The 26,151-nt window shown below is 44.6% G+C and overlaps 1 protein-coding gene across 4 annotated transcripts in view; it reads left to right on the forward strand.

Annotated features, from left to right (window-relative positions):
- The window catches only part of sgk1 (serum/glucocorticoid regulated kinase 1), a 112,636-nt gene extending 90,847 nt beyond the window's left edge, over nt 1-21,789 (forward strand). The window contains exons 1-13 of one of the 4 annotated variants that reach the window (XM_078399764.1): nt 13,775-13,957; nt 14,248-14,326; nt 14,734-14,809; nt 15,312-15,361; nt 15,483-15,540; nt 15,657-15,740; nt 16,514-16,645; nt 17,206-17,318; nt 18,243-18,366; nt 19,285-19,380; nt 19,488-19,643; nt 19,978-20,067; nt 20,541-21,788. In XM_078399764.1, the coding sequence (XP_078255890.1) occupies nt 13,882-13,957; nt 14,248-14,326; nt 14,734-14,809; nt 15,312-15,361; nt 15,483-15,540; nt 15,657-15,740; nt 16,514-16,645; nt 17,206-17,318; nt 18,243-18,366; nt 19,285-19,380; nt 19,488-19,643; nt 19,978-20,067; nt 20,541-20,708 (1,302 nt within the window). In that variant the 5' untranslated portion in view covers nt 13,775-13,881 and the 3' untranslated portion in view covers nt 20,709-21,788. Of the gene's footprint in view, nt 1-13,774; nt 13,958-14,247; nt 14,327-14,733; nt 14,810-15,311; nt 15,362-15,482; nt 15,541-15,656; nt 15,741-16,513; nt 16,646-17,205; nt 17,319-18,242; nt 18,367-19,284; nt 19,381-19,487; nt 19,644-19,977; nt 20,068-20,540 lie in introns of those variants that run through there. The other 3 variants (XM_078399765.1, XM_078399761.1, XM_078399763.1) reach the window with 3 other exon arrangements.
- The last annotated feature ends 4,362 nt before the right edge of the window (nt 21,790-26,151 follow it).

Below are 26,151 nucleotides of genomic sequence, written 5' to 3' on the forward strand. Positions count from 1 at the left end.
CCTTCCATCTTCATGAAGCACAGGTTGGGCGGGGTGGTAACTTGGTGGACAATCTGGTGAACTGGGTTGCGGCAGACTTGCTGGGGACTGGAGGATTTTATGACTTGGAAAGACAAATAAAGTTCATCTCCAAGGTAGGAGGGATGGTGAAAAGGTCAGCTGTGGGACATTTGGCAGGGAGAGGGCTGAAATGTGAGATGAAATATTACTCAGGGGTGACTGGGAACATTTGGTCTGGGTAATTGAATTTCACACTCAGCCTAGTTTGATCTGGCGAAATGACTTCAGAAATCAATTAAGAGGGTGGTGAATCTGAGAATTCTTTGCCACAGAAGGCTGTGGAGGCCACTCAGTGGATATTTTTAAGGCAGAGGTAGATAAATTCTTGATTAGTACTGGTGTCAGAGGTTATGGGGAGATAGCAGGAGAATGGGGTTAGGAGGGACAGGTAGATCAGCCATGATTGAATGGCGGAGTAGACTTGATGGGCTGAATGGTCTAATTCCTATCACTTATGACCTTATTACTTTGTACTTTCCAATCTTCCCTGATAGTGTTGTGTTTGTTTCTGTGCCTGAAAAAGAAAACTTGCAGCAATATATAATGCGTCTCCCAAACTGGGCTCTTAAAACAATTTACAGCCGGGTCTAATGGAAGATCATCGAGCTGAAGCAAATAAGCGTTTTGCACAGTACAGGTTCTCTCTGACATGCTGAGTATTTCCAGCATCTGTACAATCGCAACATTTAAGAAACATTTAGACACGTACATGGATAGGATAGGTTTAAAGGGATATGGGCTAAACGCAGGCACGTGGGACTAGTATAGATGCGACATGTTGGCTGATGCGGGCGAGTTGGGCTGAAGTGTCTGTTTCCACACTGTATGACTCTACGACTCTATGACGCTGTGTAGATTTTTTTTGCTATAGCGACATGGGCATTGGATATGAAAACACACTAGGAGCCATGGTTTAGAATTGCTCAGGATTCTAACCCTGGTAGGTTGAGAGATGGGAGTGGGATAGGTGGTCTGCAGGTTTCTGATGTGACCGAGGCCTGCTGCTGGAATCCTGAGGTGCATTGCAGTTCAAAAGCAGTTTCAACCATTATACCCCAGGCACAGTCTTCTGATGGGTGGGTGTTTGCAATGAATAGGGGAAGGCGTGTGAGGAACCGAATGTGGGAAATGAGACAATACTGAAATCACTGATGCAAAGGGTACTAAGACAAGACTCAATGGATTAAATTTCAGTGAGTTAGCGAGGCATAGCAAAGAGAACGGTGTAGGAAAATAAGACAAGTGGAGTCTGGAGAGATTTGTAATTGTTTTGAATGATTGAATATATAATCTGTTGCGCTATAATGCTGAGAACTATATTCTGCACTCTGTATTTTTCCCTTCACTCTCCCTATTGTACTTGATTGTATTTGTGTATAGTATTATCGGATTTGACTGGGTAGCATGCAAAACAAAACATTTCACTGTACCTTGGTGCTCGTGACAATAATACACCTAAACCTAAACATATATATATCTATATTATCTGCTGACTATGTTTCGAAATTAAGACCAAATGTAATGTAGATGGGAAAATTATTACGCAGCTTTGAACTATTTTGAACATCTGTTTTAGTTTAGAGATACAGCATGGAACTAGGCTCTTTGACCTACTGAATCCACATCAACCATCGATCACACTAGTTCTATTGTTATCCCACTTTCGCATCCACTCCCTACAAAGTAGGGGCAACTTACAGAGGCCAAATAACCTACAAACTCACACTTCTTTGGTATGTCCAGAACCAGGGGCCACCAGAACCAGGGGCCACAGTTCTCCAGAACCAGGGGCCACAGTTTAAGAATAAGGGGTAGGCCATTTAGAACGGAGATGAGGAAAATCTTTTTCAGTCAGAGAGTTGTGAATCTGTGGAATTCTCTGCCTCAGAAGGCAGTGGAGGCCAATTCTCTGAATGCATTCAAGAGAGAGCTAGATAGAGCTCTGAAGGATAGCAGAGTCAGGGGGTATGGGGAGAAGGCAGGAACGGGGTACTGATTGAGAATGATCAGCCATGATCACATTGAATGGCGGTGCTGGCTCGAAGGGCTGAATGGCCTCCTCCTGCACCTATTGTCAATTGTCTACTGATACCGGAGCACCCGGACGAAACCCACGCCATCACAAGGAGAAAGTGCAAACTCCACACAGACGGCACCCGAGGTCAGGATCAAACCAGGGTCTCTGGCGCTGTGGGGCAGCAGCTCTACCAGCTGTGCCACTGTTTGGCTGTTGTGACTATAGAATCGTTGGGTAATTATTTTTGGCTAATCAAGGGATGGCTTCTGATTTGGCTGTTGTTTTTGATTATTTGTTATGTTTTGGAGAATGTGAGATCTGAACCTACCACCATGCTTTGTAATCTACATACACGTCAGATACACACTTTCCCACACTTGGGCGCTTTCTCACACCACTTGACTACGTCACTTTCCCACACTTTACAGACAGGTTAGACACTTTCCCATATCTCAGGGGCACATTGCCACTTTCCCAAAGAATTAGCACGAGACCAGTGGAATTATTTTCAATAAGTAATAGCTTTATTTAAGATTATTTGTAAACAAACATAAATATTGCTTCTAAGATGTACCAAATGCTGATGACAGGTAGTGTAAGAAAATAACTGCAGATGCTGGTACAAATCGAAGGCATTTATTTCACAAAATGCTGGAGTAACTCAGCAGGTCAGACAGCATCTCAGGAGAGAAGGAATGGGTGGCGTTTCGGGTCGAGACCCTTTTTCCCAGTTCTCCCTCTATCTTCCTGTCTCCATCTATATCCTTCCTTTGTCCCGCCCCCCTGACATCAGTCTGAAGAAGGGTCTCGACCCGAAACGTCACCCATTCCTTCTCTCCTGAGATGCTGCCTGACCTGCTGAGTTACTCCAGCATTTTGTGAAATAAATGCTGATGACATGTTTTTGCTGTTTATTTAAAGCCCTTAAGGTCAGGTTTAAACAAAGCCTTTGAAAGTCATGAGGTAAAAGTCTTGAGGTGGAGGGTAGTTGATTCAAATTTCTTTTGGTCTATGCTGATCTTAGCCCTAATCACATTTTATTCTTTTCATTTTCCTGTTTATGTTCATGGGGGCAACATTGTGGTGCAGCTGGTAGAGAAGCTGCCTCAGAGACCCGGGTTTCATTCTGACTTTGGGTGCTGTCTGCGTTGACTTTGCACGTTCTCCCTGGCGTGCTTTTTCTCCGGGTGCTCCAGTTTCCTCCCACACTCCAAAAATATAAAGGTCTGTAAGTTAATGGGGCTTCAGTAAAATTGTAAATTGTCCCCAATGTATAGGACAGTGTCAGTTTACGAAGTGACCACTGGTCGGCACGGACTTGGTGGGCCGAAGGGCATGTTTCCACGCTGTATCTTTAAAGTCTAAACTCAAGACTTTACATTTACTTGAAAGTGGGTAAAAGGTAATCACATTCAGAAGGACTCAAAGCTCCCAATGGTTTTACTAAGTAAATCCACTGTCTAATGTGACAAAGACAAAGTAAAATGCTCAAAACAGCAAGATATGATATGGAACGAGAGATCTTTTCTCAGAAATGTTGGTTGAGGGGGAATAGAGAATCAGGATGCTGGGCAATTCTATCCCAAAGCTATTCCAATACTGCTCCTATAATCCATTGTGTGAAACTCTGTGTCCCTATCTCAGACCGATTAACACTGATGTCACTCCCTGGAATTTTCTCCCTGAACCAACCAGATGATAACCTAAGATAGACACAAAGTGCTGGAGTAACTCAGCGGGAAAGGCAGCATCTCTGGAGAGAAGGAATAGGTGACTTTTTGGGTCGAGACCCTTCTTCAGACAATAATCTTCAGACGATAACCTAACCTCATATTACAATTTCTACATAATATTCACCACGGTGGGCTGATTTCATAGAGGAAGGGTATGTTTTAGGGCCATTCTGTCCTAGGTTTTGAAGTTGGTAGAATATCACAGCTGCCCCTTCAGAGTTGTACTCTGAAGATTTTTTTAGATTTAGATTTAGAGATACAGAGCGGAAACAGGCCCTTCGGCCCACCGAGTCCGCGCCGCCCAGCGATCCCCGCACATTAACACTATCCTACACACACTAGGGACAATTTTTACATTTACCCAGTCAATTAACCTACATACCTGTACGTCTTTGGAGTGTGGGAGGAAACCGAAGATCTCGGAGAAAACCCACGCAGGTCACGGGGAGAACGTACAAACTCCGTACAGACGGTGCCCGTAGTCAGGATCGAACCTGAGTCTTCGGCGCTGCATTCGCTGTAAGGCAGCAACTCTACCGCTGCGCCACCGTGCCGCCCTCCCGCCCACCATCTCACTAAGTGAGGGCAAGAGTTGCCATGATTGCACTAGTTCTTTGAGTATCCCTGGCTAATGTATACATTTCCTTTAAATTAATTGTGAGGAGTTAGCCAAATTCATTTGGAGTTTTGTTTGGAAACTACAATTGGATGTTGCCTAGAAAAGGAAATGAAAAATACTCTGGAAATATGTGACTGGATTATTATCATGCAGCTTCTTGCTGGTTGGCTGTTCAGTGAATGGCAGTGGAGACAAGACCACCCAAGTTGTTCATTTTACAGTGTGTCATGAAGAGAGGGTCTACTCATCTGGCTGTAGATTTGCTATGTTGCACTCATAACAATACCCTTGCACAAATTGTGGCTTTCAGGCGGAAAGTGTGTGTCTGTGTGTGTGCGTGTGTGTGTGGGGGGGGGGGATTTAAATACATTTTTTAAGCTTATAATAACATTTATTAACCTTTCAGATAATTTGCAGTACATAAAGCATAATCTATGATCTATCCTGTTGGTCATTCATTTTTACCACAAGAATGTGTCACTAAAAAGACCAGTTTACAATTGATATCCAGTGACATTGGCCATTACTGGAAGCATTTTTGATGGTTGTGAACAGTCACGGTGATTGCATATCAAACAAAAAGTATGTTTTGTAAGAATGTTGTGGGAGGTAATTGAAATGGGGAGAAAGTTCAGGCACAATTTAATAGATATTATAAGCTAGCCACGATAATAAATTTAAAAAGAGAAATACGATTGACACAAAGAAATCACTAAGAATTGATATCCGGTGACATTGAGTAACTGCTAACACTCGTTGCCTATTCTTTACTAAATCGTGAAGTGCCCACAGGAAGTATAAGGTGGGAGATCTTTAAGAACAGTACATGAATCATAGCCTTAGAATAAAGGGAAGGCCATTTAAAACTGAGGTGAGAAAAAACTTTTTCACCCAGAGAGTTGTGAATTTGTGGAATTCTCTGCCACAGAGGGCAGTGGAAGCCAAATCACTGGATGGATTTAAGAGAGAGTTAGATAGAGCTGTAGGGGCTAGTGGAATCAAGGGATATGGGAAGAAGGCAGGCAAGGTATTGATTGAGGACGATCAGCCAGGATCACAATGAATGGTGGTGCTGGCTCGAAGGGCCGAATGGCCTCCTCCTGCACCTATTTTCTATGTCTCTATGTTTCTATGTTTCTATGACATTTGCTCATTAATTTTTTCTACAAGGGGTTAATTAATGAGAAACTAAAGTTGTTTTCCAAACAATAAACTGAATTTATCATACCACTCATTCATTTCCCATATCAAAGCCTGTGCCCATCTAATCTGTTTCTTAATGATTTATTTGCGAAAAATTGTATTTCTGTTTTAAAATTTATTTTCGTGGCTAGTTTCAGCTTATAATACCTATCACATTGAGCCTAAACTTTCTCTCCATTTCAATTATCTCCCGCAACATTCTCACAGAACAAACGTTTTTTTCGATGCCCAATCACAGTGACTGTTCCCCAACCATCTAAAATTGTTTCCAGTAAAATAAAATTAGTCACACAACAAAACAAATCAAAAATAATAAACTTGCTTCCAACAACTTCCTCATCTTTTCCCCCTCCCCCTGACCCTTACACTAAAAGCACAATGCCTCCTCTGGGGCCCACAGAACTCAGCACATCCTGGACCCTGCCTGCACCTTCCATGTTATTGTGTAGCAGTGCAGACCGAAATTCAGCTGGAAACGTATAGGAATGATCAAACTATAGAGACTATATTTAGCCCGCTCAGTGGCAAACTGCATACAGATGACATTACTCGTGGGATTCAAACAGGTCACTGGTTAAATGGTGTAAGTGTGTTCTACAGATAGATTAAATCAGTTTTCAACTGCTTTCTCTCAGGCATGTCCTGAGTGAGTCTGAAATGTTTGCATTGTCTGCTGTAGCTGCAAGAAGTAACGATACAGCTGGGAGACTCTGGAGTGCTCAATTTCTTTAAACATATCAGTGAAAAAGGACGCAGCAATGAGAGAGGGTTGGCACGTCACTCTCTGCCCAGTATTAACCACAACAGGATTCATTAACGCAGAGAAGGAACTGCACATGCGGGATATATGCCAAAGGTATACCACAAAGTGCTGGAATAGCTCCGCGGGTCAGGCAGCATCTCTGGAGGAAGAAGATGGGTGACGTTTCGGGTCGGATGGGTGACGTTTCAGACGTTTGAAGAAGTGTCCCGACCCGAAACGTCGACCATCCTTTTTCTCCAGAGATGCTGCCTGACCCGCTGATTTACCCCAGCACTTTGCGTCTATCGAGGGTGAATCCCATACACATTGCACAGAGGTGATAACACCATCTCTCAGGAAGGTGTACCACAAACAAATATAGTTTGGGACATACTTACGAGCAAATAAGTTATTGACTTTAAAGGTAGAGATTGATGCGGATAGAGCAATGAGTATGGGACTTCTGTGGGGATTGGTGGATGGACCATTAGAAATAAATATGGTGGGGTGGTACATCGAGTAGGCCACTGAAGATCCGTGTGGGGAACACTGGAAATCTAGTGAGGGGGATAGATTGAGATGATCACTGGGTATCAGTGTGGGGATCACTGGAATTCAATGTGGGGGATAGATCAAGAGGATCAATGCAGATCAGTGTGGGAAATGAATGGAGATCACTGGAGATTGCTGTGAAGATCACTGCTGACCAGTGTGGGGGGTGGATCAAGGGATTCACTGGAGATCAGTCTAGAGTATAGATCGAGGTGACCATCGGGGATCAGTGCGGGGATCACTGGAAATCAGTGTGGGAATGAATTGAGGGAATCACTGGAGATCAGTGAGGGGCTGGATTGAGGAAATATCAGGATTTAAAAGACAATCGGACAGGTGCATGGATAAAAAAGTTATTAAAAGGTTGATAGGAAAGGCCTGCTGATATGGGCCATAGGCAGGTAAATGGGACTGGCCTAGATGGGGAATCCTGGTTGGCATGGGCGAGTTAGGCCGAATGGCCTTTTTCTGTGCTGTCCGACTTTTTTTTTCAATTACTCTATATGGTATATATTCAATTTTTCTCTTGCTTCACAGTAAATGTCCAACAGATTATATAAATTAGAGGGTCCGATAAGGATGGACAGTAAATCACCTAAACCTTGTTGTTCATAAGATCATGTGACATATATTTTTCAATCTGTTCAATATGATGCAAAAATGTATCTTTATTAGCAATATTGCCGGAAATATTTGTAAGAATATTGCCGGAGCTGGAAGGATTGTGTTACGATAAGAGACTGGATAGGCTAGGACTCTATTCCCTGGAGTAAAGGTTGCTGAGAAGTGCCATCAGAGGGGGCTAATAAAATCATGCGGAATATACATAGAAAATAGGTGGCCATTTGGTCCTTCGAGCCAGCACCGCCTTTCATTGTGATCATGGCTGATCATCCACAAACAGCAACCCGTGCCTGCCTTCTTCCCATATCCCTTGATTCCGCTAGCCCCTAGAGCTCTATCTAACTCGCTTTTAAATTCATCCAGTGAAATGGCCTCTACTGCCTTCTGTGGCAGAGAATTCCACAAATTTGCAACTCTCTGGGTGAAAAAGTTTTTTCTCATCTTAGTTTTAAATGGTCTCCCCTTTATTCTTAGACTGTGGCCCCTGCTTCTAGACTCGCCCAACATTGGGAACATTTTTCCTGCATCTAGCTTGTCCAGTCCTTTTATAATTTTATACATTTCTATAAGATTCCCTCGCGTCCTTCTAAATTCAATATAGACAAGGATGAACATCCTTTTTTCCCCTAGGTGGGAGAGCTTAAAACAAGAATGTATACGTTTAAAGTGAGAGGGGAAATATTTGAAGGAGTTCCGAGAGGCAATTTTTTTTCACACAGAGGGTGATGGTTATATGGAACAAGATGTTGAGGAGGTGATAGAAGTGGGTACAATCACAACAGTTTAGGGGCTGCACAGTGGCACAGCGGTAGAGTTGCTGCCTCACAGTTCTAGAGATCCGGGTTCGATCCTGAATATGTGTGCTGTCTGTATAGTGACCGCGTGGGTTTTCTCCGGGTGCTTCGGTTTCCTCCCACACTCCAAAGACGGATAAGTTTGTAGGTTATTTGGCTTTGGTAAAAAATTGTAAATTGTCCCTAATGAGTAGAATAGTGCTTGTGTACGGGGTGATCGCTGGTCAGCAAGGACTCGGTGGCCTGAAGGGCCTGCTTCCGTGTTGTATCTCCAAATTAAAGTTTAAAACCATTTGTGTAGGAAGGAACTGAAGATGCTGGTTCACACCAAAGATTGACAAAAATGCTGGATTGACTCAGCGAGTCTGGAGAAAATAGACAATAGACAATGGGTGCAGGAGGAGGCCATTCGGCCCTTCGAGCCAGCACCACCACTCAATGTGATCATGGCTGATCATTCTCAATCAGTACCCCGTTCCTGCCTTCTCCCCATACCCCCTGACTCTGCTATCCTTCAGAGCTCTATCTAGCTCTCTTTTGAATGCATTCAGAGAATTGGCCTCCACTGCCTTCTGAGGCAGAGAATTCCACAGATTCACAACTCTCTGACTGAAAAAGATTTTCCTCATCTCCGTTCTAAATGGCCTACCCCTTATTCTTAAACTGTGGCCCCTGGTTCTGGACTCCCCCAACATTGGGAACATGTTTCCTGCTTCTAACGTGTCCAACCCCTTAATAATCTTATATGTTTCGATACGATCTCCTCTCATCCTTCTAAATTCCAGTGTATACAAGCCTAGTCGCTCCAGTCTTTCAATATATGACAGTCCCGCCATTCCGGAAATTAACCTAGTAAACCTACGCTGCAAGCCCTCAGTAGCAAAAAATAGGTATAAAGAATAGGTATAGCAAAAAAAGGAATAGGAAAAGAAAAGGAAAATATTCACTTTCTCCAGAGATGCCGCCTGGCCCACTGAGTTAAAACCAGTCGGCCAGGTTTGTGGTTTGGACAGGGATACGGGCCAAATGCAGGCAAATGTGACTTGCTAAAGAAGACACAGTAGCTCAGCATGGAAGTGTTGTGCCGCAGAGCCGGGTTGTATACATGACTTATTAAGGGAAGTGTAGTATTTCCTGTGATTAACTGCTCCGGCACAAGGAAACTCGGCACAATTACAGAAAATTCCTCCTATTCGCTTACAACAAAAACAGTGGCGAGGCAGAGGGGATAAGTCAATAGTCATTTATTTGTCACATACACATAAATGTGTAGTGAAATGAAAAATTACCCGCAGTTCAACAATAAGACCAATAAGAATAATCAATAAAAATGCAATAACACATACAATCATAAACTAACACCAAACAAAAGAAACAAAAGAAACATCCATCACAGTGAGTCTCCTCCTCACTGTGATGGAAGGCTGCAAGTCACAAGTTCAGAGGGATATGGGCCAAACGCAGGTAGGTGGGACTAGCATTGACGGGAACATGTTGCCCGGTGTAGGCAAGTTGGGCCGAAGGGCCTGAATTCCACGTTGCAAGACTGGACGACTAAGTAGCACTGTGAGTGAGCTTCGCTCAGCTCCTGGCCGACTACGTTCCTCGGAGGAAACCCTTTGGTGGATGCCAGGAATTAGCAAGGGGCGCCTCCTCCTCCTCCGCCCTGGAGCTATCCGGTCTCTTGCAAGCAGTCTCAGCAAGTCCCATCCGCGTAAATCACCTCGGTGCCTCAACAGGAGGGAGTACAGGCGCCGCCAGACTTGGTGACACTCAAGTGGCCAACGCGCCTCAGCTGCTGCTAATACAATTTCCCATTTAAGTTGGAATAATTACAGCCCGCTGGCACTTCGGAAATGTTGTTTTTTTTAAAAACAGTCACTAGTAAGTGTGTGACATGTTGCGATGTGGAGGTCAAGTACATATGTTGTGGCAGTTCCGCTTTTAACCCCGTGTGATAAAGCAAACAGCCCCGTGCGTTGTGGAATTTATGGCCGACGTACAGTGTGATAAATTATCTGTACCTGTCAAGGTGTAATTCAGGGCGGTCGGACTATATATTGAAGGGCATTCCACTGAATAGTGTCTGCCAGCTCCAAGTGGATTGCTTCGCGGCCGCCCGCGAGTGGAGGCGACGATGAGAAATTTAGCAGAAAAGGCTTCATTCACAGGTTAGACGTCTCTCGCTGCTGGGAGGGTGGATTGGGCTCCTGGAGCTTCACTGTGTCGGCGTGAGAGGCGACCTTGAACAGTCCGCCTTGTGCATTGGCGAAGGAGACGCAGGTCGATATCCACCGCGCTCGCCCTGCGAGTGGCCAGTGTGGTGATCAGATAGATGGCCATTTCACTGTCGTTGTGTTGAACACCCGCTTGTAATTCAGCTGGAAGCGAGTGACATCTAACGAAGGTCACATCGATAGTCAATGTTGTAAAACACTTAGGTGCTGTACAAGAGGAGGGGAGGGGAGGGGGGGTATGTTTATTTAGACCAGGTGTGATTTGCAAATAGTTCAGACACTGAATGAAACATAGAAACATAGAAAATAGGTGCAGGAGTAGGCCATTCGGCCCTTCGAGCCTGCACCGCCATTCAATATGATCATGGCTGATCATCCAACTCAGTATCCCGTACCTGCCTTCTCTCCATACCCCCTGATCCCTTTAGCCACAATGGCCACATCTAACTCCCTCTTAAATATAGCCAATGAACTGACCTCAACTACCTTCTGTGGCAGACAATTCCACAGATTCACCACTCTCTGTGTGAAAAAAAACTTTCTCATCTCGGTCCTAAAAGATCCTTAAACTGTGACCCCTTGTTCTGGACTTCCCCAACATCGGGAACAATCTTCCTGCATCTAGCCTGTCCAACCCCTTAAGAATTTTGTAAGTTTCTATAAGATCCCCCCTCAATCTTTTAAATTCCAGCGAGTACAAACCGAGAATTAAACACAAAGCGCTGGAGGAACACAGCGGGTCAGGCAGCATCTCCGGGGGTTTTGGGCGAGACCCTTCTTCAGAAACGTCGCCTGTCCATTCCCTCCGGAGATGCTAGCGTCTGACCCGCTGGGTTTCTCCAGGACTTTGTGTTTTGTTCAAGATTCCATCATGTGGCGTTCCTGGTGTCTCAGACATTTGGCTGTTGGCTTCTTTGCATTCAGCATGTATGGTGAACAACTGCTTAGTCCAAGAAATTCAATTTTTTGTGACTTAGTTGTCAACATTTGGAACCAATGCAGAATGCAAACGTTCTGGCCCCCTATTAACCAAACACCGTTAATAAGATCACTATCACTGATTTACCTAGGTTCTTGATGTGTAGATTAATCCAGAGGTGGATTAATATTAATGTCAATCGTTGCTCAATCAGTCATTCGGTATACTGAACTGATGCTGATGACTTAACTAGTATAAGAAAATAACTGCAGATGCTGGTACAATTCAGTCTGAAGAAGGGTCTCGACACGAAACGTCACCCATTCCTTCTCTTCCGAGATGCTGCCTGACCTGCTGAGTTACTCCAGCATTTTGTGAATAAATACCTGATGAGTTAACTGGTAATGGTGAGCGTCTGACGGCACTGGGCCTGTACTCCCTGGAGTTTGGAAGGATGAAGGGGGACCTATTTGAAACTTACGAATAGTGAAAGGCCTGGATATAATTGATGTGGAGAGGACGTGGGAGAGCCTAGGACCAGTAGCCATGCCTTCGGAATAAAAGGACGTGCCTTTTGAAAAGAGTGAAGGAGGAATTTCTTTAGTCAGAGGGTGGTAAATCTGTGAAATCCATTGCCACAGAAGGCTGTGGAGACATAGAAACATAGAAACCTAGAAAATAGGTGCAGGAGTAGGCCATTCGGCCCTTCGAGCCTGCACCGCCATTCAATATGATCATGGCTGATCATCCAGCTCAGTAACCTGTACCTGCCTTCTCTCCATACCCCCTGATCCCTTTAGCCACAAGGGCCACATCTAACTCCCTTTTAAATATAGCCAATGAACTGGCCTCAACTACCTTCTGTGGCAGAGAATTCCACAGACTCACCACTCTCTGTGTGAAGAAATGTTCTCTCATCTCTGTCCTAAAAGACTTCCCCCTTATCCTTAAGCTGTGACCCCTGGTTCTGGAGACCAAGTCAATGGATCTTTTTAAGGCGGAGAGTGACAGGTTCTTGATTAGTGCGGGTGTCAGGGGTTCTGGGGAGAGGGCAGGAGAATGGGGTTAGGAGGGAGAGATAGATCAGCCACGATTGAATGGCGGAGTAGACTTGATGGGCCGAATGGCCTAATTCTGCTCCAATAACTTATGAAGTCCAGGCCGCGAAGGACTGGGCAATGTTGCATATGTTAACGCAAAGACCACGGGCAGTGGGTTTGACAAGAGAGGCTTGAGGCCGTCGGTCTTTGCTGGAGCGGTGGCGGCTCAGTGCAACCCCCGGGGGAAACGATGCTTTGGACAAACGAACTCCCACGCCAAAAAGGTGACGTTGCAGTCACTAGTCATACTTTACTGCCCTGTTTGGGGATACAGCAAATGGCCAACCACTTCGATATGAGTGATGAGAAATTGTTTCCTCTTATGACACTGAATTCTCCCACTGTGACTGCCTGCGCCATGACGCATCCCGCAGATTGAGGCGAGTTAAATCTGTTTTAAATCTGGTGAAAGTAAAAATGACTGAACTAAGTTTGCAGAATTAAAGTGGCAAGGATCCCAACACCTGCCTCTCCAACTCGCAAATGTCCCCATGTCTTACAAACCTGCCCCGAGCAGTTCTCACCAACGATAGACACAAAAATGCTGGAGTAACTCAGCGGGTCAGGCAGCATCTCTGGAGAGGAAAGGAATGGGGTCGAGACCCTTCATCAGACTATGTATCAGGGGAGGGGGCAAACTAGAGGTATGGGGAGGTACAGGGCAAAGCAGAGCCTTGCATGGATGACTCGGGGAAAAAAGTGGAGCCCACAATGGTTCACTGTTGGCTGGGGACGAGGTGATCGCGAAGGGAGACCAACGGTGAAATTAGCAAGAGGGACTGCAAGGGTTACTGCAAGGGTTACTGCAAGGGTTACTGCAAGGGTTACTGCAAGGGTTACTGCAAGGGTTACTGCAAGGGTTACTGCAAGGGTTACTGCAAGGGTTACTGCAAGGGTTACTGCAAGGGTTACTGCAAGGGTTGTGAGAGACCTCCAGCAGAGGGAGTGGGAGATGAGCAGGTGGGGGGAGCGGGGTGATATTCCCAGGAGTCTGTCACACACAGGTCGAGGGTTTTTGTTGCTACTGGCAGCTGTTGGAAGAGTGTGACGCCCGAGTTGAGGGCGAGCGTTATTGGCAGTGTGAGTCAGAGTGGCCCGGACCGGACCGCCCAGCACCGCTCCAACGCCCCCGGTCAACTCTCATGCCAGCATATATACGCGGGGTCTACCACAAAGACACTCAGTCGGCAATCTCTCTCACACGCTGAGAAAGGATCGTACAAAAGTAGTTCAGGGGAAACTCAGAACTCCAATCCCCAACAAAACGACTGGCTTGTAACCATGACTGTTAAGTCCAGCTCCTCGGCATCTATCCTGACGTACTCCAAAATGCGAGGTGTGGTCGCGATACTCACCGGTAATTTTGCCTTTTAAATCAAGTTTGCTTGATTTAATTGTACGCTTCGTATCAAGTAAAAAGTCGCAGGGGTGTTGAAAGTTACCAGAGTATGTGCTTGCCTCTAAAATTCGCTGGTTTCTAACTTTGTAAATTGGTAAATGACTTTGTAAAATTGTAAATGACCATTTAATTTCGGAAGTGAGTTGCAGAAAGTCTGACTTGATCGGGTTTTGTAACTTTTTTTCAAGTAGCCTTCTTACGCTTGTCGGGCTAAGTATTTTGATTTTATCTTTATTTTTTTTGCGCAGCTTTTATGAAGCAAAAGCGAATGGGACTGAACGATCTCATCCAGAAACTAGCAGCCTCTCACTCATACGCTTGCAAACAGTAAGTGGCGTTTTTTGTCTCCCTCTCGCCGACCACTTGTTGCATGCACTGGCGGCGGGCACTGTGTGCAGGAGTTGTCGGTAGCTGGTAGCTGACTTGAGGCGGTGGTCGTGGGGAAGGGGGGGGGGGGGGGGTTCGAGCGGGTATATGTACACGTTTGGCTGGGGGTTTGGTCTGAACGTGAGCCCCGTTTCCCAGTCAGAACTGAGCACCTGGGCCCGCACACAATAGCACGCCTGTCCGCACCGAGATATCCCCGGCTATAATCTCCCTGGGTTGAAACAAGGCTTTGTTCTTGCTGAGATAATACCCCACTCGCTGATACGCGCTGGGAGCTCGGAGTTTGCGGCCGGCCGTCGGTTCAGCCAGTAATTAATTTTCTCTTCTAAATTGTGTCTTTGAAACAGCTCAGAAGTGCCAGCTATGTTGCACGCCAGTCCGAAGGAGACCGAAACGAATGGAAACGGCCAGCCGTCACCCCCGGTGAGTTGAACCGATGTGTCGAGGATCTGATTCAGTTTTTTGTCAATTGACAGTAGGTGCAGGAGGAGGCCATTCGGCCCTTCGAGCCAGCACCGCCATTCAATGTGATCATGGCTGATCATTCTCAATCAGTACCCCGTTCCTGCCTTCTCCCCATACCCCCTGACTCCGCTATCCTTAAGAGCTCTATCCAGCTCTCTCTTGAATGCATTCAGAGAATTGGCCTCCACTGCCTTCTGAGGCAGAGAATTCCACAGATTCACAACTCTCTGACTGAAAAAGTTTTTCCTCATCTCAGTTCTAAATGGCCTACCCCTTATTCTTAAACTGTGGCCCCTTGTTCTGGACTCCCCCCAACATTGGGAACATGTTTCCTGCCTCTAACGTGTCCAACCCCTTAATAATCTTATAAGTTTCTATAAGATCTCCTCTCATCTTTCGTCCGTGGCTCTTCCCCCTGGAGCAGAGTTTAACTCGCCCTGTGATCTGATTTCTCCTACAGCCCAGCCCAACAACAGCACAGATAAACCTGGGACCGTCTTCCAACCCTCAGTAAGTATTAGTGGAGTCTATTTCATCGAGTAATCAATGGAGTTTATTTCATTGACTCTTGCTGCTTGTCGAGTGACCCCCCGGCCTTTACTAATGACTCTTTTAATTTCCTTCCCTTCAGAGCCAAACCAAGTGACTTCAACTTTCTGAAAGTCATCGGCAAAGGAAGCTTTGGAAAGGTTTGTAATCAGCATTTTTGTTTGTTAAAAAATCGATTTGGACTGTAAAATTGTCTCTTTTTTTAGCCTCGATTTTTTTTTTGCAAATGCTGACATTCCGGCTTTCCCTTCCACAGGTCCTACTGGCCAAACATAGGACTGACGACCTGTTTTATGCTGTAAAAGTCTTGCAGAAAAAAGCCATACTGAAGAAAAAGGAGGTAATAACCGCCGCTGCTCATGAGATATATATTTTTTAACGCTGTCTGCCGAAATGGGTCTTTGAAGGGATTGACACGAGCGCACAGGCTAACTGCAGCTTACCTGGACGTAAGGAATTGCAGATGCTGAAAACTTGAGCAAACCCCCCCCCCCCCCCCTCCCACAAAGTGCTGGAGTAACTGGGCGAGTCAGGCAGCGTCTCTGAAGGAGATAGACACAAGTGCTGGAGTAACAAGTGCTGGAGTAACTCAGATGGTCAGGCAGCATCTCTGGAGAAAAAGGATGGGTAATGCTTCGGATGGAAACCCTTCTTTAGCCTGAAAGTAATTGAGGGGGAGCGGGGGAGTTAGGAAAAGTCCAGAACAAATCAGGTCCGGCAACAAATGACAAGGAAAGGTGGAGGCCGTAATGGCACATTGTTGGCTGGGGAAGAGGTGAAGAAGAGGGACAGAGATAGGTGATGTTTTGGGTTGGGACCCCCCTTCAGACTGATGGTAGAGGAAGGGGGGAGGTGGGTGTACTGGAAGGAGGGTGGGACTGGTCCAGGCAAGTGACAGTTGGATCACAAAGGGAATCTGTGTAGGAAAGAACTGCAGATGCTGGTTTACACCAAAGATAGACACTAAATGTTGGAGCAACTCAGTGGGTCCGGCAGCATCTCTGGAGGAAAGGAATATGTGGCGTTTCGGCTCGAGACCCTTCATCACACTGATCGGGAGACATTGATTTGAACTTGGCCGCTCACTCTTCTGTTTCTTTGTGTCTATTTAAGGAAAAACACATCATGTCAGAGCGCAATGTCCTGCTGAAGAACGTGAAACACCCTTTCTTGGTCGGGCTCCACTACTCTTTCCAGACAGCCGACAAGCTCTACTTTGTCCTCGACTACATCAACGGAGGCGAGGTAAGCCACTCGGGACTGGCTTCAGGGCGAGATATCCCATTCCAAGTACCAGCCATCCCCGTCGCAAAGACGGGGCGAGGGGAAGGCAGGAGATCTACTATGGGATGTGAAGGACACCATTTGTTCAATTCAGTTTAGTTTATTGTCACGTGAACCGAGATACAGTGAAAAGCTTTTGCTGTTTCTTTCCACTGATTGGTGCTAACCAGTCAGCAGAAAGACAAGATATGATTACCATCGATCCATTTTACAGTGTACAGATGCATGTTAAGGGAATAACGTTTAGTGCAAGGTAAAGCCAGCAAAGTCCAATCAAGGATAGTCCGAGGGTCACCAAAGAGGTGGATAGTAGTTTAGTACTGTTCTCTAGTTGGATAGGATGATTCAGTTGCCTGATAACAACAATTTGGGATCAGTAACTCCCATTATCTAAGAAATGTAAAATCAATAGATGGGCAAGGAGTGGGGTAACTTTTCCTCTTATTGTCCATATTTCACTGGGATTCAGCTGGATTTTTTTTCCATCCATGTATATTTATTTCTTGCTCTTCTTTCCCTAGTTGTTTTATCACCTGCAACGCGAGCGTTGTTTCCTGGAACCTCGTGCCAGATTTTATGCTGCTGAGATTGCCAGTGCTCTGGGATACCTGCATTCCCTCAACATTGTTTACAGGTTGGTAAAGACTCGGCCTTAAGATAGCAGCCCTGCATGCAGAACAATTTAACCTGTGCCCTTTAACTGCTTTGAGCTAGCACATCAGTTAAGCACCAGAGTTTTGGTGGCCTCATGTTTTTAACTTTGATATTATTCAACTCACTGAGTTGTAAGACTTTGTGCTCTGTCGGATGTCAAGGTAGAACAGTGCAGCACAGGAACAGGCCCTTTGACCCACAATGTCCGTGCCAAACATGATGCCAAATTAAACTAATCTCCTCTGCCTGTATGTGATCCAAATCCCTCCATTCCATGCACATCCATGTGCCCGTCTAAAAGCGTTCGGTACATGGATAGGAATGACAGAGCTATTTAACAGTCCCAACTGCAGCCGGTCACAAAGCCCATTGCAGCCATCGCCTCCATTTTGGTTGTTCCGTGATCCGATGTCCCTCTCCAATCCCGGCCCTCTTCAGCCCTTGTTGAATGGGGTTGAGAGGGAAAGATAGATCAGCCATGATTGAATGGCGGAGTAGACTTGATGGGCCAAATGGCCTACTTCTGCTCCTATGACTTATGAACATGGACAGGAATGGTTTAGAGGGATATGGGCCAAACGTGGGAAAAGGGATTATTTTAGATGAGGCATCTCGGTTAACATGGATGAGTTGGGCTGAAGGGCCTTTTGTGCCTCTTTGACTCTTAATTAACACTGTCGTATCCACTTACCACCACCCTGAGTGTATTCTAAGTATCCATTACCCTCTGTAAAAGAAAAACATGCCCTGCACATCTTTAAACTTTGCCCCAAACACTTTAAAACAATGCCCTCTTGTCTTTAACATTTCCACCTAGGAAAAACAGTTTTGAATGTCTACCCTATCTCTGGATGTTGATGTGAATGGATTGTAAGCATCTCTCTACATGTGTTTTATTCTGCAGAGATTTAAAGCCTGAGAATATCTTACTTGATCGCCAGGGCCACATTGTTCTAACTGATTTCGGCCTATGTAAAGAGAACATTGAATCAAATGACACGACATGCACTTTCTGTGGCACACCAGAGGTAGGTGTAACATGAAGTGTTTTTATGGGTTCCTTTCTTTGCTACCCCAACCCTCATTTTTGTTTTGGGTGACATTTTGAGTCAATAACATGTTTAGCTTCCAATTACTGCCACCATTGCTGAGCTTGTGGCAGAGAGGGAGGGTAGGGGGAGGAGGGGGTGGGGGGAGAGAGAGAGTACAATGTAAGATGAATGAGATGGGTATGTTGCCAATGGGCCTGTGGCCCCTCTTACGACTGTAGTTTCTTTATTTTTCCCCGTTGTGGTCAAGATCAGTGCTGGACCAGCTGTATTGATTTAGCATTGTGGTTTTCCTTTTGCTGTCAAATGTGGATCTCCCCCGGTTTTGAGGAAAGATCTGATACAGTAGTATTAGCAGCTGTGTACACACTCCAGCCTACACACAATTGCTGTATTTGTTTCTGTTGGTATCATGTAGCAGGGGACAGCAGAACTAGGATCCAATGTGGACACAACGCTCTTTAAAGTGGTTCTTTTTAACTAAACATGAAAGCATTAACCAGCACATGGCCGGCAAAGTGGTCCAGTGGTAGAGACCCAGATCAATCCTGACTATAGGGGGGGTGCTGTCTGTGCGGAGTTTGTACGTCCCCAGTGACCGCGTGGGTTTGCTCCAGTTTCCACCCACGTTCCCAAGACCTGCAAGTTTATGGGTAAATTGGCTTCTGCTAATTGCCCCCAGTGCATAGGATGCGAAAGTGGGATATCATAGAACTAGTGTATGGGTGATCGATGCATGGATTCAGTGGGCCGAAGGGCCTATTTCCACACTGTATCTCTAAACTAAACATGGTTAGAGAAGATTCCACTGTCTTTATCGTGATTAATTTGTTTATTCCTTCTCATTGTTAAAAAAAAAAATCATCTAATGTTGCCTTTATGTTTCTTGTCTTACAGTACTTGGCTCCTGAGGTTTTGCACAAGCAGCCCTATGACCGGACGGTTGACTGGTGGTGTCTGGGTGCCGTTCTCTATGAGATGCTGTATGGATTGGTGAGTCTCATGAGTGCACTATTAAGCAAAAATAAAGATGCTTCTTTCAGTTAGACATTTTGGATTATTATAAATTATAATAACGTTTGCTCTCTGCTTTGACGCAGCCTCCATTCTACAGCAGGAACACGGCTGAAATGTACGACAATATTCTGAACAAACCACTACTGTTGAAGCCGAACATCTCCAATGCGGCCAGAGATTTGCTGGAGGGCTTGCTGCAAAAAAACCGAACAAAGCGAATGGGTGCAAAGGAAGACTTTGTACGTAAACCGTTATTTCTTTTGGCCAAATTGTTTTCCTTTTGGGATAGTTTCGGGATTAAGGGAAGCATCTTTTGTGAATCATTAATAATGATGAAAATCCGTTTACACACAGATTACCCTATATTCCTTTTATTTTACATGATCTAGTTATGCTCATCCTGAATTATATCAAAATAAACATACTAGATAATTTCAGGAAGCAAATTTTAAACCGTACCAGTTGTGCTCCTACATTTTAAAAACCTGACATTGGAACTAGGTAGCTTTAGACAGACAAAACTTTCTTCTGTTGAAGCTCTTTTGGCTTGACTGTATTATACTCTTTCCACAGATGGACATCAAGGCTCACATCTTCTTTTCTCCAATAAACTGGATTGACCTCAATGCTAAGAAATTGACACCTCCATTTAACCCCAATGTGGTAAGTTACTAGCTGCTCTCTGAACTGCTTCATAATAATAGAAACATAGAAACTAGGTGCAAGAGTAGGTGATTCAGCCCTTTGAGTCAGCACCACCATTCAATATGATCATGGCTGATCATCCAAAATCAGTACCCCGTTCCTGCTTACTCCCCTTGATTCCATTAGCCCTAAGAGCTCGATCTAACTTTCTCCTGAATAGATATGTGTAATTCTTGATTAGTACGGTGTCAGGGGTTATGGGGAGAAAGCAGGAGAATGGGGTTGAGGGGGAAAGATAGATCAGCCATGATTGAATGGTGGAGTAGACTTGATGGGCCTATTGGCTTAATATTCTGCTCCAATAACTTATGAACTTATGATTTACACAAATAAATCAGATCTTGTTTGTAATTTCCCTTTTAAATGTGAGGAATTATTTAAAGAATAAATGCCAGGATTGTAATTTTATTTTCTGTAAATTATTATTCCAGAGTGGACCTTCTGACCTGCAGCACTTTGACCCAGAGTTCACAGAGGAACCTGTTCCAAACTCAATTGGCCGATCCCCTGATGCTGCTCTGATGTCTGCTAGTGTTAAGGAAGCTTCGGAAGCTTTTCTGGGATTTTCCTATGCTCCACCCATGGACTCCTTCCTGTAGTGAATATTCAAAATGAGTTATCTGATGGTGGTTTACCTCAGCTGAGATCTCTTTTGGATTTACTGCGAAATGGGACTTATTGGAAGGAAAATTACGCATATCATTGGCAGCTGCCTGGCCTTCAATTCCATTTCTGACACGATGTTGGAAGTCTTCAAGGAACACTGGTCGCCCAGTGTGATGGGGAGAAGGCACTGGGGTGGCGCTGTGCGGCTGCACACTGGAAGAAAGTCCATCTATCAAAGGGGATGCAATAAGAACCTGCTATCATCCCATTATTTCAAGATTCTTCATTTCCACCTGACTTGAAAAAGGGTGATGGTTATCCGAAGACTGTTGCTTCAGCTACATGTGCCTTTTGCAATGAGAAAGGTTGCAGGCATTGAAGTGGTCACGTTCAAGTGTTATCCCACAACATGCGGAAATGTGAACACCAGTGGAAGTTTGGTTTTGGTGACAGCCGACGAACTTAATATTCGTTCATTGGTTTCAACTTTGACTTTGGGAGATTTTGTTTGATGCAGCAGGGACTAGGAAGATTAGTTGAATTGTAGATATTATCCCACTAACTTAATCTCTCTCTTCCTCCCTCTCCAAAGTACATTATAGAAAACCACATGTGCAAGCAAGCGGGGGTCATGCATGCAGACACATACTCTCACACATGAACATGTGCACATACATGTGTGTGTGTGTGTGTGTGAGCACACGGGCACATACTCGGATACAAATGCGAACATGTAAACACGTGCACAATCTGAAATGGTTCACTACGTTATGCTTGAATCATTGCTGCTATAGGTAGAATTATGAATTTTGTTTCTAGGACCAAAATGCCCTAAATGTGGAGTCTTGTCTTATAACTTCCAACTGGCTTGTGTGTGCTAGAAATCCCATTTGTGCATAAATTATTATTTTTTGTCTTCATTACATTCCAGACTTAAATGGTTGTCTCATTTCAGCTGCGCATATGTAAAGAAATCTGTATGATGTGATCTAGTTTTAATGTGTATATTTAAGACATTACCAATAATGTAAATGGTTTTACTGTATAATAGACTATAATTTTAATTTGTTTTGAAATGTACACATTCCTGAACTAAAGTTGCATTTGCAATAAAGTAAAACTATTTAAAAAAATATGTTCTTCCCGAGTTTTGTAGTGAAGTGTAATTACTGTTTAAAGTTTCAATGCACTCATAATGCTTTATTCAAACAATAGTCAGAAGCAAGTTGGCTAGATATGCTCATGGCTAACAAATCCACATATTACATAGAAACATAGAAAGTAGGTGCAGGAGTAGGCCATTCGGCCCTTCGAGCCTGCTAGTGCTAGGATGGTTGATAATACGGCCTTGGAGGTACATAGAAGGAATTGGAGTCATAGAGTGATACAGTGTGGAAACAGGCCCTTCGGCCCAACCTGCCCACACCGGCCAACATGTCCCAGCTCCACTAATCCCACCTGATTTAGTCCATATCCCTCTAAATCTGTCCTATCCATGCACCTGTCTAACTGTTTCTTAAATGTTGGGATAGTCTCAGCCTCAGCTACCTCCTCTGGCAGCTTGTTCCATACATCCACCACCCTTTGGTGAAGAAGTTGCCCCTCAGATTCCTGTTAAATCTCCTTTCCCCTTCAAATTAAACCTATGTCCTCTGGTCCTCGATTCACCTACACTAGGCAAGGGACTCTGTGCATCTACCCAATCTATTCCTCTCATGATTTTATACATTTGATGGAGGTGCATTAAAAACTTTAGCTACTTGTAATGATGAACACAACACCATTGAAGTTTGCAACAATAAAATCAGTGGTTCACAATGTTTCTTTGGGGGAGGAAATGTGCTGTCATGCGCTCAGGCCCATGACTCCAGATGCAACTATGTGATTGATTTTCAATGGGAACAGCAAGCTACTCAGTTCAGGGACAGATAGGGGTGGGTGAAAGTGCAGAACTTTCTTAGCAGTTACCAACTACACTAGTCCTACCTGCCTGCATTTGGCCCATATCCCACAAAACCTTTCCCATCCACGTACCCGTCTAAATGTTTCTTAAACAATGCAATAGTACCTGCCTCAACTTCCTCCTCAGGAAGCTCATTCCATACACCCACCACCCTTTGTGTAAAAAAGTGACCCCTAAGGTACCTATTAAATCTCCCCCCCCACCTGAAACCTATGTCCTCTGGTTCTCGATTCCCTTACTCTAGGCAAGAGACTCTGGGACAGATACGGACAGTTTTCAGTTTCGATGGGACCGTTTGCTATAGAAAAAGGGTAAGAGGAGAGACTCAAGAAAATTTCCAATTTAAGGTAGAATATTGTCATATTACATGTGAATGAGAACTGGCCCTTTGCAATATTTACTTTCCAGATGCATGAAGTTGTACAGCCACGTCGATCCACGTGGGAGTAGATGTGCTTATCTCAGCAATAATGAATACCCTCAGAGATATTGAGCTATGTTGTCTAGTGTTGGAGCTTTCTGCTAATTATCAACCAAAATATTGCAAACACAAAAGTAAAGTTGTGATCACAACTTTCAATTGACTGCCAATGTGTTAAACGCAGCATCTCGGAGTACTTCAGAATAGTGGAATAGCAAAGTAGAAATATCAGTGTAAACAAAGTCACTCAAGAAGAGAATAGTAGGAAATTGGGAGTGTGCGTGGGATGGTTGGAATTTTGGAATTCCTTCGTGGTCTCACTTTACATAAATGAAAGTCCAGTCTTCAGATTTATTTACCGAGCATATTTGGAACCAATGATAAACATTGCAATGAACCAGATTCCACAATGCCGCCTTTGATCAGCCCAACTGGTTGTAGACTAATAAATGTACCTTTGTTAACCTTTGGCTTAAGAGCTTCTGTACTATTGGGTTAACAAGTCAGATGACACATGGTCTGATCATGGGATAATCCACTGGTATATCAAACTTCTTTAATCAAAACGATGAGGAGAAACCTGTAAAAGCCTCCACAGTTTAAATGTTTATTTACAACCAATATCAGATGATTTGTCTTATCATATTTTCTATGGATCTATTTCTCCTTGAATCATAGTTGTGTACACATCATTTATAACACCTATGCCCGATCATAAATAATGAGATTCGATTGGCAACAGTAGAGTTGCTGCCTTACAGCGCCAGAGATTCAGGTTCTGTCTGGGTGCTGTCTGTACGGAGTTTGTACGTTCTCCCTGGGACTGCTTGGGTTTTCTCCAAGCGCTCCAGTTTTCTACCACACTCCAAAGCCACACACGTTTGTAGGTTAATTGGCTTTGGTAAAAAAAAATGGAAATTGTCCCTTGTGTGTAGGCCAGTGTTAGTGGACAGGGATCACTGGTCGGCACGGACTCGGTGGGCCAAAGGGCCTGTTTCCACACTGTATCTCTAAACTGAACGAAACAAAACTAATGATATAGATTTTCGCTTAGAAAATGGTGGGTGCCAAGAGGGCACTGCAGAAGGTGGTGGTGAAGGCAGATACAATAGTGCCATTTAAGAGGCTTTTAGGTAGGCACATGGATATAGAAACATAGAAAATAGGTGCAGGAGTAGGCCATTCGGCCCTTCGAGCCTGCACCGCCATTCAATATGATCATGGCTGATCATTCAGCTCAGTAGCCTGTACCTGCCTTCTCTCCATACCCCCTGATCCCTTTAGCAAAAAGGGCCACATCTAACTCCCTCTTAAATATAGCCAATGAACTGGCCTCAACTACCTTCTGTGGCAGAGAATTCCACAGACTCACCACTCTCTGTGTGAAGAAATGTTTTCTCATCTCAGTCCTAAAAGACTTCCCCCTTATCCTTAAGCTGTGACCCCTGGTTCTGGACTCCCCCAACATCGGGAACAATCTTCCCGCATCTAGCCTCTCCAACCCCTTAAGAATTTTATATGTTTCTATAAGATCCCCCCTCAGTCTTCTAAATTCCAGCGAGTACAAGCCCAGTCTATCTAGTCTTTCCTCATATGTAAGTCCCGCCATCCCAGGGATCAATCTGGTGAACCTTCTCTGTACTCCCTCTAAGGCAAGAACGTCTTTCCTCAGGTTAGGAGACCAAAACTGCACACAATACTCCAGGTGCGGTCTCACCAAGGCCCTGTACAACTGCAGCAGAACCTCCCTGCTCCTAAACTCAAATCCTCTTGCTATGAATGCCAACATACCATTCGCTTTCTTCACTGCCTGCTGCACCTGCATGCTTGCTTTCAATGACTGGTGCACCATGACACCCAGGTCACGTTGCATCTCCCCTTCTCCCAATCGGTCACCATTCAGGTAATACTCTGCTTTCCTGTTCTTGCCGCCAAAGTGGATAACCTCACATTTATCCACATTATATTGCATCTGCCATGCATTTGCCCACTCGCCTAATCTATCCAAGTCACTCTGCAGCCTCCTAGCATCCTCCTCGCAGCTAACACTGCCACCCAGCTTCGTGTCATCTGCAAACTTAGAGATGTTGCATTCAATTCCCTCGTCCAAATCATTAATATACACTGTAAATAACTGGGGTCCCAGCACTGAGCCTTGCGGTACCCCACTAGTCACTGCCTGCCATTCCGAAAAGGACCCGTTTATTCCTACTCTTTGCTTCCTGTCCGCCAACCAATTTTCTATCCACCTCAACACTGAACCCTCAATACCGTGTGCTTTAAGTTTGTACACCAATCTCCTATGTGGGACCTTGTCGAAGGCCTTCTGAAAGTCCAGATATAACACATCGACTGGTTCTCCCTTATCCACTCTACTAGTTACATCCTCGAAAAATTCTATAAGATTCGTCAGACATGATTTGCCTTTGGTAAATCCATGATGACTTTGTCCGATGATTTCACCACTTTCCAAATGTAATGCTATCACATCTTTAATAACTGACTCTAGCATTTTCCCCACTACCGATGTAGGGAATGGAAGGATTTAGGCAGAGGAGATTAGTTTAACTTGGCATTGTGTTTGGCACGGACATTATGGGCTGAAGGGTCTATCCTTGCACAGTACTGTTCCTTGTTCTATGTTTTCGTTGCCCTTGGGCAGACCGAGGAGAAACCTTTTACTTCATGTAAGTGCACCGACCTCTGGATTCACAGATGGGCACCAGAGTGAATACTACTGCTAAAGCATATGAAAATGTTACTGTGCAGATAAAGTCTCACAAAACATAAGAATACTCTGAAATGTATGGTTTTGGATAATCACACGGAGAACAATACCCAAGAAGCACTTAAGGGCAAGAACATAAATGAAGGTGGGGGGGGGGGGAGAAATTACTAGTAAGATAGGATGATATGAAGTGAAGTGGAAGGCTATGGAGGCCGTCAATGGATATTTTTACGGCAGCGATAGGTAGATTTTTGACCATATTACCTTATGAGGCATGTGTGACATACCTTTGGACCAGTACGGACCTTTGGGCTGAATGGCCTA

The sequence above is a fragment of the Rhinoraja longicauda genome, chromosome 5 (assembly GCF_053455715.1).
Source record: "Rhinoraja longicauda isolate Sanriku21f chromosome 5, sRhiLon1.1, whole genome shotgun sequence".
NCBI classification, from domain to species: Eukaryota; Metazoa; Chordata; class Chondrichthyes; order Rajiformes; family Arhynchobatidae; genus Rhinoraja; species Rhinoraja longicauda.